The 17,298-nt window shown below is 40.2% G+C and overlaps 1 protein-coding gene across 1 annotated transcript in view; it reads left to right on the top strand.

Moving 5' to 3' along the window:
- mdfi (MyoD family inhibitor) overlaps positions 1-15,682 on the top strand; it is a 34,824-nt gene extending 19,142 nt beyond the window's left edge. Inside the window, exons 4-5 of the mRNA XM_030729691.1 lie at positions 10,779-11,132; positions 11,581-15,682. Coding sequence (XP_030585551.1) covers positions 10,779-11,132; positions 11,581-11,834 — 608 coding nt within the window. The 3' untranslated portion in view covers positions 11,835-15,682. The remainder of the gene's footprint in view (positions 1-10,778; positions 11,133-11,580) is intronic.
- Positions 15,683-17,298: the final 1,616 nt, after the last annotated feature.

The raw sequence follows: 17,298 nt of genomic DNA, 5'->3' as shown, positions 1-17,298 counted from the left end.
ATGTTGCAATTAAAGACAGCTTCACCCAGGGCACTCTTCCACCATTTATCCATTGCTTGGTCGGCCACTGAGCTACTCTGGCTGTCATCCTCGCCGTGTTTAATGCACAGTTTGGCCTTGTGGGAGATGATTTGTAACAGGGTACATAAAATTGAAATATTAAATAAAATAAACATTCTCATATTCTTCTGTCTGTCCTTGTCCAGGAAAATTGATTTAAAAACACAACATACTGTTCGGGATTCTGGTAGATTTGAATCATTTTTTTAAAAAGCCAGTGTGATTTATTTATCTATTTTATTATTGCTGGAACATTATCCAGAATTTCAGTTTTTTATGTCTTTGATGCCGCTGTTTATTTCAACTGTGAAACAGGTCTACAGATGCCAGTAACATTTTTCACTGCTGTAAAATAAAATAGCTATTTGGCAATAGCGCTGAAGAAGGAAAATTGCAAGAGGCGAGGTTATTGTGTCTCATTTTGTGTTTGCTTTATTTACGCCCTTCAAGTCTAAACTATTTCCTAATGTCGCCAGCTGCCTAGTCATCACATTCCACTTTGGGTGTATCAGCAGCTCTTGATATCAATTTGCTGGTGACTAGCAACACTACACCTAGGAGTTCTTTATTTATACAGAGTCATATAGTCAAACACTACAACCCACTTTCCTCCCTCCTATTATAAATCTAGTGATTGTCTGTGTGCCTTAAAGAAGCTGCCTTTACTTTCTGTGCTGTGCAGTAGCTCAAACCCTCTGTATCAAAGCCAGAGGTCATGTTGCTGTGTCATTGCTTCTGGCAAATGGCATTTATTTCTGTTGCCTTCACTGTATTTTGAAATTAGAACACTTACCTTAACTTGAAAACACATCAGATCTCTCTGAGAAAATAAATCATGCTGGATGTCTATGCTGATATGGACTGGGTGTTAAGAAAGGTAGCCAGATCATTTGATGGAAATGAAAATGATCAGCCTACAGTAGAGAGGGCAGAATTCAAAGACTCCCTGAAAATCAAAGCAAAAAAAATTATGTGGCAGGCTGGTCCATTTCAATGCAGCAACTCAAAATGGTACTCAGTAGTTTGTTTGGCCCCCACAAGCTTCTATGCATTCCTGACAACATCGGGGCATGCTCCTATTGAGAAGACGGATGGTGTCCTGGGGGATCTCCTCCCAGATCTGGACCGGGGCCTCAGTGACACCAGTGGCCTGCTGGAGGTCATTTTGTAGCTCTGGCAGTGCTCATCCTGTTCCTCCTTGCACAAAGGAGCAGATTCCTGTCCTGCTGATGGGTTAAAGACCTTCGACGGTCCTGTCCAGCTCTCCTAGAGTAACTGCCTGTCCTCTGGAATCTCCTCCATGCTGTTGAGACTGTGCTGGGAGACACAGCAAACCTTCTGGCAGTTGCACGTATTGATGTGCCATCCTGGAGGAGTTTGACTACCTGTGTAACCTCTGTAGGGTCCAGGTGTCGCCTCATGCTACCAGTAGTGACACTGACCCTAGCCAAATGCAAAACTAGTGAAAAAACAGTCAGAAAAGATGAGGAGGAAAAAAATATCAGTGTCCTCCACCTGTAAAATCATTCCTGTTTAGGGGGGGGTGTCTCATTGTTATGCACTTGAAACTGATTAAAAACACCCTCTGCTACCTAACTGACCAGATCAATATCCCAGGAGGTTAATTGACTTGATGCTGTACTCTGATTAAAAAGTCTTCCTATAGCATTTTTTTTAGCACTTCATCCTAAGATACATACAAGACTCCACAATAACAACATCCCCAAATGGGCCTAAAAGCAGCTGTCAGTTTGTCAAAGAAAAGAATGGCAATGAGTGAATGAGAGATGAATGAAGGGAGCAATTATGGGTGGTGGTGGTGGTGGTGGTGGGGGGGTATCTTGACATCTGAGCATGTGTCAGAAAACTATGAGCGCATTTCCTGGAATCCAGGGCCAGTCGCTGTGACAAGCATGAACACACAAACGTGCCTTATCTTAACAGCGAGTCTAACTAAATAAACAGCATTTCAGGCAGGAAATGGATAAGTAGGTTAACACAGTGTGTTTTGAACTGAGTAGGTGTGTGAATGTCTGCTGTCTTGGACTATTTTTTGCCTCTGCCTGTCCTGTCTGCTGCGCGTGTCTATTTTCAGATCTGTACTGGAAGATTGTCTGCCTTTCACTCTCTTTCCTTCTGCTTTATTTCCCAGTAAAATCTATGGAACCCACCAGCCACAGCAAAGCTTATGCAACTACAGTCTACTGCCATGGACACCAGTCCTCATTGCCTTCATCCATAGCTTTCTCTTTTTACAACTTACACAATCACCACAAACTAAACAATACTAGTTTCCAAACTTTATCCCTCACTCAGGTGAATACTGACAGCTTATGTCTGCTTGTCTGTGTAATTATACATCTGAGGGCCTCTATCAGTATGAATGCAGTTTAAATATTGTCTGCAACCAGTCAATCAATCATCTGTGTATCTGGCTTCATAATGAGCATGTAGACATCATAAAGTAGCTGTGACTCAGGTCTGTGGTGAGATCATGGCTGTGTGACATCTGCGAATATGTGTACGTGTGAGTGTTTGTGAGTGAGAGCGTGAGGAAACAGAAGCATAATCAGAAAAGTCCACATCCCATATGTTCTGTCTCCCAGTGATGACATCACAGCTTCATTATGTGTCTGGCCCTGGGCAAGCTGCCTGAGAACAAAGTGCCAAGAGATCTGCAGACATATGTGAGTGTGTGTGGTGATTTAAGTCGAACACACACACACACAAACACACACACACACACAGAAACAGACTTCAGTCAGTGATGTCATGAACACAACGCTGCAGTTGACGTCACAGTCGCAGCAGGACACGCGTGTTCACAGCTGTTACTGCTTACACTCTTTTGGACTGGGAACAATGAAACGTGTCGCTTTATCAGCGACAGGATTGAAGAAACATTTATTATACTTCCATTTCTTTATTTGTGTTATTTTGCGGTATTTTCACTGTGTGAGATGATCTTATACGAGAAGGAAGGCAGCCCTTTTTATGCATATGCGACTGAGGGTATTTGTGGGAAATACTGAGCGGAGCTGTTTGTTATTATCTTGTCATCAAAGGGGAGGAGTGTGCAACGTGTTGTTGTCAGGAAATCTAACAGTACTGTGACATTGCTTTTAATTAAAGGCCAGTCGCTGGGCTGAGACTGTTTTCCCTCTCTGGTGCCCTGAGTAGATTCTCTTTCAGCCTTTCTTCTCGCTCTGTCTTCCTCTGAGTTGGTCATATTTAAACACATACACACATATTTTATATTTACAGTTAGGTAGCATGACACCAAGGTAAAAGTTGGAAAGTTCAGTTTTGTGGGTAATGATGCCACAGGGGTCGTGTCTGGGGTCATATGCGGATGAAGTGTTTGGCTGATACCTCACATCGAGTGCACAGTGTTGTTGTGTATTGTTATACTTGCATATTGGCTAGCTTTTTCTTAAATTACAAACCTAGCCTGCTTATTGAATTCACTATTTGTACACTATGTCAATATTTAAAAAAAAAACAAACTGTTTTTATGGGAGTAAAGTTCCTGTATGTCAAAGTTGTTTTTGTTCTTTTGTGTCTGCAAATGTCATATTTCATCTTTTAGTTCAAAAACAAACTAAACAGACTTTGTTGTTGTTTTTTGTGGTTCAGTAAAACATCTGCAAATATGTGCAGACACAAAGTCAACTTGTAATCAGTCAACTTTTTTGAGAGATTGTTTGATCTCATGCTGGCTTTTGTAACTACTTAGAGGTGGAGCGTGTTTCAGTCAGTAGCTACTGTCATGTGAAAAAGAAAGCTTTGTGAAAAACTAAATACACCCCATAATTCAGCAGCTTGTAGAATCACCTTAAGCAGACGTAACTTGAAGTAACCATTTTCTATATGACTTTAAGAATCTCTCACATTGTTGTGGAGTAATTTTGGTCGACTCTTTTTTACAACGTTGCTTCAGTTCACTGAGGTTTGCGGATATTTGTTTATGCACAGCTCTCTTAGGTTTAAGTCTGGACTTTAACTGGGTCATTGCAACAACTTGATTCTTTTCTTTTTCAAGCCATTGTGCTATAGATTAGCTGCTGTGCTTGGGATCATTGTCCTGCTGTATGACCCAATTTCAGCCAAGCTTTCAGAAAATTGACCTCATATTTGACTCTAGAATAGTATGATATACACAGAGGAGTTTATTATTGACCCAACGGCAGCAAAGTGCCCAGGTGCGGAAGTCGCAAAAAAAGCCCAAACTATCACCTCTCCACCGCTGTGCTTGGCAGCTGATGTGAGGTGTTTGTGCTGATATGCTGTGCATTATGGAAAAAACATCTCCAATTTGGTTTTGTCTGTCCAAAGGAGCGAGGTCTTCCAGAAGTCTTGTGGTTTGTTCAGATGCAACTTTGCAAATACTTTAGGCTCTGGGGGGTGATTTGTGTACATCTCTGCTCCACAGCAAAAATTTATTTTTTCTTGTTCTACATCTAAAGAGCTTCAGAGGAAGAACCAATATTGGTCAAAATGGTTCTAATTGGGTCCTCTCTAAAGAACAACTTTGAGTTTTATGTTTGCTGGTCTCGTTTTTCCACAATGGGGCAAAGGGTGAACAAAAATCACCCCTAACCCCAAAATGCTGCATTTGGCTGTTTGCGGTAATGCCCACATCTCTCTGAGTAATTGTCATAATCACCTCATTTCTGTGTCTATATATAAGTTTTCAGATCCAAAGAATTGACTGGAATCATTTTCATTAGCTTTTGATATTTACCTAATGTGCATGCTTTAGAGATGATGCCTAAAATGGCAGGTCGTATAAAGCACTCTAGCACACAAAGGTCTTTAGTGATTATTCCCTTTTTTTCCATTAACACCCATTCAATTCCTCACATAGTTGTCTTTTTTCAACTTTATAAGCCTTTTGAAACAGTAGCCTTGCTCACTGCAGACTTTCATTCCAGAGGAATTTGTCAAACAATGTGTGGTGCTCTATGACACAGACAGAATTTGCTGTCCCACATGGGCAACTTTTCTTGGCACATTTTGTACAAGAGCAAATCACACACTAGTGATCCTCAAGTGCTCTCCAGGATGTTGTAGGTGCAAAAACGGCCATTCTTTTCCTCATAGCTAAATTCTTGTGGCCTCAGTGGTCCACAATTCCTGGGATCAAGCTGTATTCTTAGTGCGTGCATTATGGTATATGCATTATAGAAAGCTCACTGAATGTGAGGCACGATTCCCTGGCTAGTTGGAGGAAGATTGTGGTGGGAGCTATCTTTGCTGCAATGAAAGATTCCTCCTCGAAATTCAGAGAAGGTTTTAGCATCACTTCCTCTTCATAGCACCTTTATCAAGTAATGTTCAACATTTTGGATTGTGGAGTTCGATAGGGTTAATGACACTCCAAAGAAACATTTCTGGCTCTGCCTTTAAAGCTGCCTTTTTTGTGCATACTTTACTAGTTGTATCACATCCTGTCAAGCAGTGAAGAGCAGGGAATACTGAACAGAGCTGACTACCTAGACGCTGGTAAAGGGTGTGGAGTGGCACAAATCTTGTTGTGCCACTCACACCAGCTCACACTCAAAGCCAAAGCTCTTCAATGTTGTGATTTTGGAAGAAGGAGCTGTGATATAGAAGGCTGATTATGACATGTGTATCATTTGACACTATGGCACATCTTGTTTGCTGTTCAAGGTCTCCAGAAGGTCTCCATGTCCTTTGGAAATGGTGTCTCTGGTTGAATTGACCTGTACTTGATGGGCGCTCTTTTTTAAATAGGTTTTTCTCTCACTGTCCTTCACAGAGGGATCTTCAGAATCCATGTCAAAAACGAAGTCACGTCATCCAAAATGATTGTATGCACCCAGTGATGATGTAAAGGCTGAGAAGAACCCTTGAAAGTCCTAATGATTGGATAAATTGACCTATCAAACGGTGGCCATGACATCTATGACGAAGGAAGAATTTCTTTGGTGCATAGAGCTGTAATCCTCAGGTTTCAAACTCTTAGATCAGCTAGCTTTTCTGTGGGCTGGTCATCATTCTGTCTTCTGTGAACAGAAGTGGGGAAGCCGTGACATCATACTTTAAGAGCTGGGCAGTGGTCATGCTGTGATCACGTGCGATCTCGACGTGCTTTTCTGCAATATTGATCTCCTTAACAGCCTGTCTTACTGCAGCCTTTGGCTTGTCTCCAGTAGTTTTCATTGTTTTGAGGATTGATCAATTGATGACTTCACTGATTCTTGATGCTTTCTGCACAAATCATTTTTGGCAAAATGTCTGGTACTTCTCCTCTACTTTGGCAAGCACACTTAGCATGGCATTCCTTATTTCCTGAGAATACAGCTTGATCCCTGGAACAGCAAATTCTCTCTGTCGTAGAGCATCACACGTTTGCAAAAATCCAAGTAATGAAAGTCTTCAGTGAGCAAGGCTGCTGTTTCAAAAGGCTCCTAAGTTGAAGAAAGACAACTATGAAGAAAGAAGAATAAAGACAACTATTTAAATGGGTATTATTAGAGAATGTGGCATTTTGGGGGTAGGGGTGACTTTCGTCTCTTTCATCTTTTGCCCCATTGTGATAAAACGAGATCAGCAAACATAAAAGTAAAAACTGTTTTGTAAAGAGCACCAAATTAGAATCATTTTGACCAATTTTGGTTACTCTATGAACAAAACTGAATGACTTGCAGCTGTTGAGATTTTCATCAACTTTCAAACTGAAAGCAAATTTTATGAAAAAATATATAAACTACCTTCATTTCATGATGTGAATCAGTTCTGAAGGGCTTCAAATGTGTATGAATGTTGTTACTGATGTCACAACAACAGCAAAATAGGATTAATAAACCTACAACAGTGTCATTTTTAATTTTATTCCTACCTTTGGCCCTTTTGCCTAACAGAACACTTAAAAATATTTTTAAAAAGCTCTACAGACGTGATCTGGAAGTGTTACCCAGACTTTTTGTGAAGGTCTTTGCATGTGGAAGAAGAAAAAATAAAGTTTTGCTCCCCGAGCCAGGAGGAAAATATGTTCTTTTTAGAGATAAGAGGTTTTCTCCTGGCGACCCTCCGACCCAATCAAAATTGTTCAGTCTTTTTCTAATTGTACCTTCATGGACTTTAACATTTAACATGCTAACTGAGGCCTGTGGAGTCTGAGATGTAGCCCTTGGGGGTTTTTGCAGTTTCTCTGACCTTGGGGTAAATTTGCTGGGACTCCTGGGAAGATTGTGGCATTGTTCAGCTATAGCTCTACTACTTCCAGTGAGAAATGTTTGTAAAACTATTTTTTTTCCAAGTAGTTTCTTCAAAACTGTTTTTAATATAATTGGAAGGAATTCAAACCTGTTTATTGAATCCACACCTTTAAATCTGTCTCCTGCAGAAATGGGGTTTCTGTGATGCTGTGTTCAAATCACATTTTATGTTCAGTAGCAACAGCACAGTTTCCAGGCTTATCCACACTAATAGAAACAACCACACTTATACTAACAGGGTCAGAACCTCAATATGGAAGATGTTAAATGTTCACATACAAATTATAGGTGAATTTAGTTGTGGCATTTTAAAACTGCAAGTAAAACTAGTAAGGATGATATGACAAGTTTCAAGATTATTTACAACAAATGTTTTTGAATTTAAAATAACAGCAGTTTGAACCTTTTGGCCAAAACTGAGTCACGGTTTTATCTTGCACACACCTCATGTTGAGTCACCAGTCACTGGTGCATCTGACTAAACTGAGCTGTCATGTTACTTTTTCACCATAGTGAGTGGGTGCACCTGAACACACCTCATTAACGCTGTAATGTTGGTTACAGCTCGGTACAGCAGCCAAAAAAAGTTTCATTCAGAACTGTTTTAAATAGCTTTTTACAACATGTGCTTATCATTTTCAAATTTTCACAGTCTTAGTATTTCATACTCATTTGCCCTGCAGTTTAAACCAATCTTAACTATGAAAGAAGAACTCAGAGGGGAGGTAATATGGGAGCTGGGGGAATTTACATGAACTGCATTTTCAAATGCACAAATGCTGAGAAACTGAACTATCTCCAGTTATGCAGCACACATCATTCTGTATTTTCATAATTAACTGCGTACATAAACATGCTTATTGGAAAATAACTTGAAGCAGTCTGTTTTTACTGTTTGCATTTAGAACATACTGTTTAATATTCACAGTGAGGAGAAAGTACTTTAACTGACATCTAGATTGTTCTGCTATCTTTTGCTTAATAATGCAGAAAAGCTTTCATATTCATTTGTACATCATGAGTCAGGAGACGGATGTGTGCATGGGTTCATCCTAGTCCTACATTCATTTTTTTATTCACAGATTAACTCATCAGGCTGTATTCAGGTTAAATATTTAGTCTGATAAGAAATACAGAATATATATTTTTCTGACATGTCATTGTTTTACAGTTCACTGTCTAGAGTTCACTGTAGTCAAACTGCAGAGAACGCAATGGGACAAAACAGCTGGAACAAAGAGACAGAGTTCACAGTCACTCTGTTGACTCATTCCAGCAAAGGATAAGTAGAGAGAGAGCAATTCTCTGCTCCAGGAGGGAGGTGTGTAAGTACAGGGTAGCTGAGAACCGCCAGGAGAGGAGGAAGAGGTGGAGGGTGTGTAAATGGCAGCATGCTGCTGTATTCAACTCATGGTGACTCACACTCTGTGCAGACATACCCGCACTGGGACATATCATTCTAGAGGTTGCAGGACCCCCAGTGGCCAACACAGCTGCGTACGTGCCATACATGCACACTCTGCGGTTTCCCAGTCTCATCATGTTAATCCCACAGTCATTTGGCTCTTTATTTGCTGTTATTTTTAACCAGCTCCCTCTATAGCTGAATCATTGTGTTTATGAGTCACACCCATGCATCCTCCTGGTCCAAAATGCTCAAGCAGCAACCCATTTTATTCTCACTCCATCGTTCTGACTTACTTTCTTGATCACAGACAAAGAGACCTTGTTTTTTTTGTTTGTTTTTTTTTTTTCTGTATGTGTTCATGAGTGTGCGTCCACACGTGTTCTTGCGTGCATATATTTGTGTATGAGCCTAACCACATCCCTCTCTCTGCCTGCCCGCCTGCCAAATCCACCTATGCACTTTGTTCACACATGCATGCACATGCACAGACACACACACACACACGCACCGCAAATTCATAAGAGGAATGAATTTCTCAAAAAAAAACTAAATGGGAAAGTGAAAAATTGCTCACAGCATTGCTCCAGTTTTACTAATCCCCATCTTCTCTTTCCAACATAAATTCTGGTCAGGTCAGAGTGTTACAATAGAGTATTGTGCAAAAAGGTTAAATGTGAGTGACAATACACAGAGAGTGAAAGGCAGAAAGGGTGGACACACAGAGAGGTATGAATTTCTCACACAAAGGGAGGAGAAGGAAAAGAAAAGAAAAGAAAAAAAGAATAACAGCAGAGTAACACGGTATTGACTTTTGACATACTTTAGAGAAGAAAGTACAGCTTCCTCATACTAGCCCTGCACATGCGTTCACGTCTACACACTTGTGCACATACTGTACATATGCACATACTCTGGCCCTGCAGTCTGCCAAACATCTGGAGCAAAGTTAAAAAACACTGAATGAAAGAATCTTTAATAACACTGGATTGGTTTTGTGACTACAGCTAGCGGCCAGTCATAGCATGCCTTGTTGGGTTTTCTGTCTCTGAGTGCTTATCGAACATACGGTTTACATGTTCCAGTCATGTTTTGTAGTTACAGGTCACTCTCTTTACTTCCCGGCACATCTGTATGTGTGTATGTGAGGTTTGCTTTCTGCTTCGATTTCTCTTTGGTCTTTTTCAACTCTGCCACGTTACATCTTATCACACCTCTTCACACCACATGGTTTTAGGGAAGAAAGAAATTCAAGGCCTCTAATAGAATGATACTAAATGCTACTATAATATATTTAAAAAGCAGGCTTCCATAATAATCCTATTTTCAGATTGTGTGTTTGATTTGGCAGTGAAGGTGAGCTTTTCTAATCCCTCCTCTTTCTAGCTGAGTTGTTACGACTCTATAGCACTTGATGGTAAAATCTACAAATTACTGAGCAAAAGTTAACACTTATGAACAGCCTTAAGTGTTTTAGATGCTGTATATGTTGTAACAAAAGTACAGTTGCAGAACACTAGCACGTACTGAAGTCAAACTCCTCTCTTTGTGTCTCACACTCTCCATTTATCTTTTTTCCCCTGTTCTTTCTTTCTAGTTGTGAAAGAGTCTAGACAACTAAGTTCAGGGTTCAACTCAGTAAATACACAGTGCTTCCCATGAGCAGTTTCCTCGAGGGTGGACTCTGTAATTGGACTCAATTTCCTAAGGCCTCCGTCTCAATGACACTGCATCTGCCCGGGCATTAAGGAAGACTCAGAGTTACACACAGAACAAGTTCAATACGCACACAAGACTCCTCACAGCCAACACGTGATATAAATAGTTCCATCCCATTACTGTATTTTGTATAAATGCTCCAAAAGTTTTTAGATTTGATTTCTGCAGTCTATATCAGTCCATATCTGAAAATCTCTGAACCTTTGTCCAGCAAAAGAATTAAGCACATAAAATCATACAGATCAACACCACCGATCTGTACTGAACTGAAATGATTTGAAAAGGTATTGATTTAAAATATGTTTTATTGCAGCGTGCTCTTAATGGACATATTTTTTTTTAATCCCCAGCTCAACCGGCAGCCAGATCGACGCCCATCCACCACACCCAGCCATGTCGGTCACAGCCCGGCAGCCAGATACGCAGCGAAGCCAAGAACCACGCACACACACGCTCCCCTCACACACACTGTCCAAATCACACGCACACACCTCATACACATGTACTCCAGTCCAACGGGGTCAGGAATCCTAAGCTGGGCTCCCTACCGAGAGGCGGCTCATCCACCTCCTCATCTTCTTCGGCAGGACCCAAACACACCAAGAAATTGCAGTCCAACCCTTCCATCAACTCACAGAGCAGCAAGAGAAGCAAGAGTAGCTCCAAGAGCAACAGTTCCCAGATTCCCACAGAGGCACAGGACGGTGAGATACAGATGCTGAAACAGAGACTGGAGCAGGAGGAGAGGGAGAGGGAGGGATTGATAGCAAAGTTCAGCAGCAGGGGTTTTTTTGGGTTTTTTTTCCAATTGGCTGGTCATAATAGAAGATCAGATTTCTGTTTTCCCCTAGCATATGTTCTCTGTGGCAATACATTTTATTAAAAAGTCATCAAAAAAGGTAATTGATTGAGTTCAATACTGTTCACCCATTATAATTTGGAATGTAAAATGCATGTGTAAATCTTAACCTGCTGCATATGGCCACCAAAAATGAATTCGTCAAAATCTAAAGGAGAACTTCAGGCTGAAAAATATCTGAATTTGTTAACCTTTATTAACTCCTGATCAGCAGTCCTTTAATAAAAGCAGGTTTATTGCATGTGATAGTTTAATATTTAGAAACTCTTTCTGTGTGTCTTGTTTCTCTCCAGACTGCTGTGTTCACTGTATTCTGGCGTGCCTCTTCTGCGAGTTCCTAACTCTGTGCAACATCATGCTGGACTGTGCCACCTGCGGCGCCTGTGTGGGGGAGGACACGTGTTTCTGCTGCTGCTGTGTGTCCGAGGAATGTGGCGACTGTGACCTGCCGTGTGATATGGACTGTGGCATCATCGACGCCTGCTGTGAGTCTGCAGATTGCCTGGAGATCTGCATGGAGTGCTGCAGCCTTTGCTTCTCCTCCTGAGGCCCTTACCCACCGCGACGCGTCACGCTATGCATTTTAACCAAGCCTGGGAGCAAGTACAACCAGCATCTTATCAGATATAAGAAGTGCTACACCCAGTCGCTGTTGCCTGGACATCGTGGTTCATACTATATTGGCTGCTTTAGTAGGCGCCACAAAATGTCCAATGTTTCCTACCGGCGAAAGATGTGACCTAATGCGGAAAGTGGTCACTGGTGAATTCTTCCTTCCTTTACTGATCACGCAGTGACACAGTAAACTTGACTTCTTTGTCTTTGCTGTTGGCTCAGTGCTACACAGTTGGGTGTATGGTGTGTGGTGAATTCTAGTTGTGGTCTATGAGTGTCTGCCAGGCTGTGCAGAACAGGCCTCTGGACTCTCATGGAGCAAGCCATTATTACAATGGAGCCCCTTGTGCCGTCTGAATGACCGGAGTTCTCCAAGCATGAAAAATGACCTCTAAAGGCAAATGAGAAAATGGCTCAATTTAACCGGATTTTAGTGTTTCTGTAGATAAGAGCAGCAGCATAATGGGAAAATGGATGCTCAGATCTCAGTAGAAATGCACTCTGTCCTTCTGTCCTTGCCAAGGTTAAAGTCTGCTAGTTTGATTGCGTACAGTGGCCTTTGTGAAACACACACACAGTCCAAATGGGAGATGTTGAATCCACCCCTGTCTTTGTCCTTGTTGTGATGTACAAAATAGAGAAAACATAAATGGTGGCTTGTGGCAATATTAGTGACTTTTTTTTTTTTTGTTAATATGCATCTTTCTCTGACTGACCTATTGAGAAAAGAGATCATCACGAGACTGTTGTGCTTCAGCCTGGAAATGAGTCCTATTAAATGAGTACTGTATGCAGTGGACATCACAGAGCGAATGGTTGACAGCATTTGCAGGAGAGTCATTTTTTTTAATATGTGAAAACTCATTTAATTTTTTTGCATCTTGTTTACTTTTACATTTTATTTTAGGGGCTTTGACTGTATTCATTGAATTCTTGCTCATCCGGTAAAGGACTGGAAGGCATCACCTGCTTTTTAATACATTTCATTTCTCTGTCATTCATGCTATGTGAACAAATGGCCTTGGCTCAGCTTAAGGCCTGAATTTTCAAGCAGTTTCTTTGGCTTTACCAAATCTCCATTAATCCTTGTTTTGTAGATTTTAGTTAAGATATTTGCATCTCTCCTCTAATGTGAAAATCACATTTCTGTGTTATCGGGTTTTGCTGGGCTCTCTGTAAGGCAGACATTGCTCAACATCTAATTTAATTCCTTGAGTGAAAATCTCATGACATTATGCTAAGTTAGATCCATGTGCTCGTAGTATGAATGGTACACTTTTGATAACAGGCCTACACTCTCGTACGCTCCGGCGCATACCTTCTTCAACTCAATACCTCTTGAGATGTCATCTAGATCTGTTGTGCATTTTAAAATTACTTGATACAAATCTGTCTTCTCTCTGATGAAATACTGTTAGAGAAACCTTTTTTTTTTTTTAAATACTTCACTCTTACTGGAACTTAGTTTCTTGACCTATAATTACTTGTAATGTGGTGGGCTAATGTGGCTGTGTTTGCTTAAACCCTTAAATTTTAAGGGTTGCAATCTCACACTGATGATGAAACCATGTTACAGTTTAAATCAACTTCATGACAGCAAAGTAGAAATTACAAGCTGCATTTTTGCAATTAGCATTTTTCACTCAGTGCAAGCCAGTCAGCTAATACGACACAAGAAGATATGATTTGCCACGTCTGTTATTATTAATAGATGCACCGATAAACTGGATGAAAAACTGGTATAGGTAAATATTGGCTTTGTTGACTGATTTTGGCATCTGGTTGAAATTTCAGTTATAGTGTGAAGAAGAGCTACAACTCTTTAAAGCAGTATAGTTATTTTTATGATGAAGATTTCAATGGTTTCACTGCAGAAACTGGAGCAAATATAACAACTAAAATTTTAAAAAGTCTTTAGTAGCATCAGCTATCAGTCATTTTCATCGGTGCATCCCTATTTAATACCAGACTGGCTTTAATTTGAACTAAAACAAAGTCCTGGAGAGCCCTGCAAGTTTTAAAGTACATAGAAGTTATGAAGGGAGAACCTATATAAAGTGAAAGTATATACAGAAGTGATAACAATATTATTTCTTTTTATTTACAAAATATTCCAAGTGGATATTCATATAATGGTGCTTCATCTAGGGATCTACTTCTGTGTCACCAGACCAAACGTGTCAGAAAAAGAATACAGATACAGATAAATATCTCTGGTGTGTGCAAGGTTAACTCACACACGTGTCTTTAACAACACTGGTTCGTTAACAATGGAGAATAAATAATAAAAACAGTTTTGTACCACTGGATTACATTTCATTTTTATGCTTGCATAGCTATAGAGCCAACAAACTATATTAGCATGACAAGTCTCTACTGTTGAAAGTGAAAAGCTATCCTACCTAAAGCCTGACCGATACAATTTAAAAATCAGATATTCCAAAATATCAGACAATATTTTTTTTTTCTTTCAGGTACACGAAACAAGAACAGATTTCCTTAACATTTGTTATGTGTAGTTATTTATTTGCTCGTTTACCCTCTGCCGGACTCTGCTCGGATCAGCTGGTTGTGGTTTGTGGCTTTCCAAGCACGTTGCCATCACAGAATTGCAGAGTGCCCTCTGATGGACAAACTATGCATCCTCTTCTTTAATTTTTTCATTTTCATTTATCGACTGTTATAAATACAGATACCGATAAGCAGCAAAGGGCTAGTAACCCACCGGTCGGGCTCTAATTCTACCTGTTAGTTTACCTTTCTAACATTGGAGCTACTTGGCATGTAAAAAATATGAATACAGAGTTTAATGTTCCCTACCAGCTAATTTTACACTTTAAACAAAACATTCACTAACACAATCCATGTGCTGTTTCTAATCATTTATGGTTTGTCATAACCACAAACTATAGCTCAAGTTTCAAGGCTCTTAGCACTCTGCTGCAGCTCCTCACAGGGCTCAGACTCCAGACTAAAACAGGCTATCTTTTAGGCCTTTAAAACCAGGATAAATCCAGTGTGGAAAACTCATTGAACTTGTTCATTGTATTTAACTGGTTTTATTTTGCTAGCACAGCTCACTGAAAAAGTGACTTTAAAAAAAAAAGAAAACACCTGTAATAAAGGCTTTGTTACTCAGTTAACATTTCAGACCATCTTGTGAGTTTCACGTTTTTTCAGAAGTAGCTTGACCTAAGGTTTTCAGGAGGTAAAACAATATTCTGAAGTGCAAATCACAGGAAGAGGGTGCACTTTGTACTGAAAAGCGCTTCCCAATTTAGAGAAAATGGATACAGTCTGGAGGTACTGAAAACGCTGTTTACTTGGTCTGGTGATGGACAGCACTCTGGGTCTGGACGTTCAAAGTTCCTAGATGAACGCCAGTCTTGCACTTAGATCAGTCTCTAGAATTTAGAGATGATTTTGAGATGTGGATCTGATGCGTTTATGCCAAACAGTTCATCATCTCATTCCGAATCTTTCCCTTGTACTCACAGAAGGGTAATACTGGAAGAAGACACGTTTACTTTCAGTGATTTTCATACTCAGTACTATTGGTGTTTTTATTAGACTTGCCTTGACCAAAGAAATGTCTGTTAGCTTTTATGGATTTGTTATCTTATTATGGTAATGGAATGAAACTGAACTGCAATATTGAATTTAAGAGCTGGCCATCTCTGTTAATAATATGAACATTATCCTTGCCCAGCTTAAATGTTAGTAGACTATAGTCCACTATAATGTCATTTTGTTTACACTTCTCCCATGTAATGTCAGTCTGAGTTGCTATTCTGAAAGTTGCCTTAACTCTTTGTTTAATACTGAATAAACAATGTGAACTTGACACAACATGTACATTCATCCTTTATCTGAATACACTGTGGGATTATAAGGGTGGCAGACTGGTGCAGTGATTACCATTGTTGCCTCACAGCAAGGAGGCTCTGGCTTCAAACCTGCCTGCAACCTGGGTGTGTTTGTTATGTTAACAAAAAAAAAAAAATGCTTGTCTATCATCTGCATAGTGTTGAAATACAAAAATGCAAAATACCAGTCAAGCTGTATTCTTCCCATCTGCACTGCTGTGCACACCTACACTAATTTGCCTCATCAATCTATTTTAATTAACTTAAAGGTGCTGAGCTGATCATTTGTGTTTAGATTTTGTTCAGCTTACAGTCGTGTGAAAGAGAAAATTTTCAGACGACTCTCCCATGAAAATCTGAGGACACCCATACTAGTTCCATAAAATTTAAGAGGGTAAGCAGCACCTCGGTGCTGCTAATCAAATGTACTTGATTAACTGATCATCAGCAAGTGTGAGCACCTCTGTAAAAGCAGAATTTTTGGCAGTTTGCTGGTCTAGTGCAGTCAGGTGTGTGTTAACACAGTGCCACAGTCTTCCAAGGAGTGGACGTCCCAGCAGATTTACCCCAATGGCAAACCATGCAAAGCTCAGAGAAGCTGCAAAAACTCCCAAGAGCTACATCTCAGACTACATGCCTCAGTTAGCATGTTAATTCTTAAATTCATGACAGTACAGTTAGAACAAGACTGAACAAGTATGGCTTGTTTGGAAGAGTTACCAGCAGAACGTTTCTTCTCTCTTAACAAACCACAAGACTTCTGGAACAATGTCCTTTGGACAGATGACACCAAAGTGGAGAGGTTTGGCCATAATGCACAGCACCACGTCTGGAGAAAACCAAAGACAGTAAATCAGCACAAACACCTCATACCAACTGTCAAGCACGGTGGTGGAGGGGTGATGATTTGAACTTGTTTTGGAGCCATAGAAGCTTGATACCTTGCAGTCATTGAGTCAATTATGAACTCCTCTGTATACCACATTATTTTAGAGTCGAATGTGAAGCCATCTGTTAGACAGTTAAATCTTGGGCAACAGGACAATCATCCCAAGCACAGCAGCAAATTTACAACAGAATGGCTGAAAAAGAGAAGAATAAAGGTGTTGCAATGGCCCAGTCAAAGTCCACACCTCAACCCACATGAAATGCTGCGGCAGGACCTTAAGAGAGCTGTGCATAAACAGTTTACTGCAAAACTCAGTGAACTGAAGCTGTAAAGAAGAGTTGGCCAGAATTCCTCCACAACAATGTGCCAGACTGATAAAGTCATATAGAAAACAATCACTTCAAGTTGTCGCTGCTAAAGATGGTTCTGCAAGCTGTGTCCTTCACAAAGACTGCACAGAGTCCTCTGAAAACTTTTTTACATGACTACTCATGTAGACTACCAAAGATCCAAAACATACTCTGTTTAATAAACTGATTGTGTAGCAGAAGTGGTAGAGTTATGGCAATGTCCATTTTTAACAATGTTGCTTTTATTTTGCTGTTTTATCATTTCACAATTAAGATATTGTTACTGTCACC

Source organism: Archocentrus centrarchus, chromosome 5 (genome assembly GCF_007364275.1).
Source record: "Archocentrus centrarchus isolate MPI-CPG fArcCen1 chromosome 5, fArcCen1, whole genome shotgun sequence".
NCBI classification, from domain to species: Eukaryota; Metazoa; Chordata; class Actinopteri; order Cichliformes; family Cichlidae; genus Archocentrus; species Archocentrus centrarchus.
Note: the sequence above shows the minus strand (reverse complement) of the source record. Positions and strands in the feature narration are given on the sequence as shown.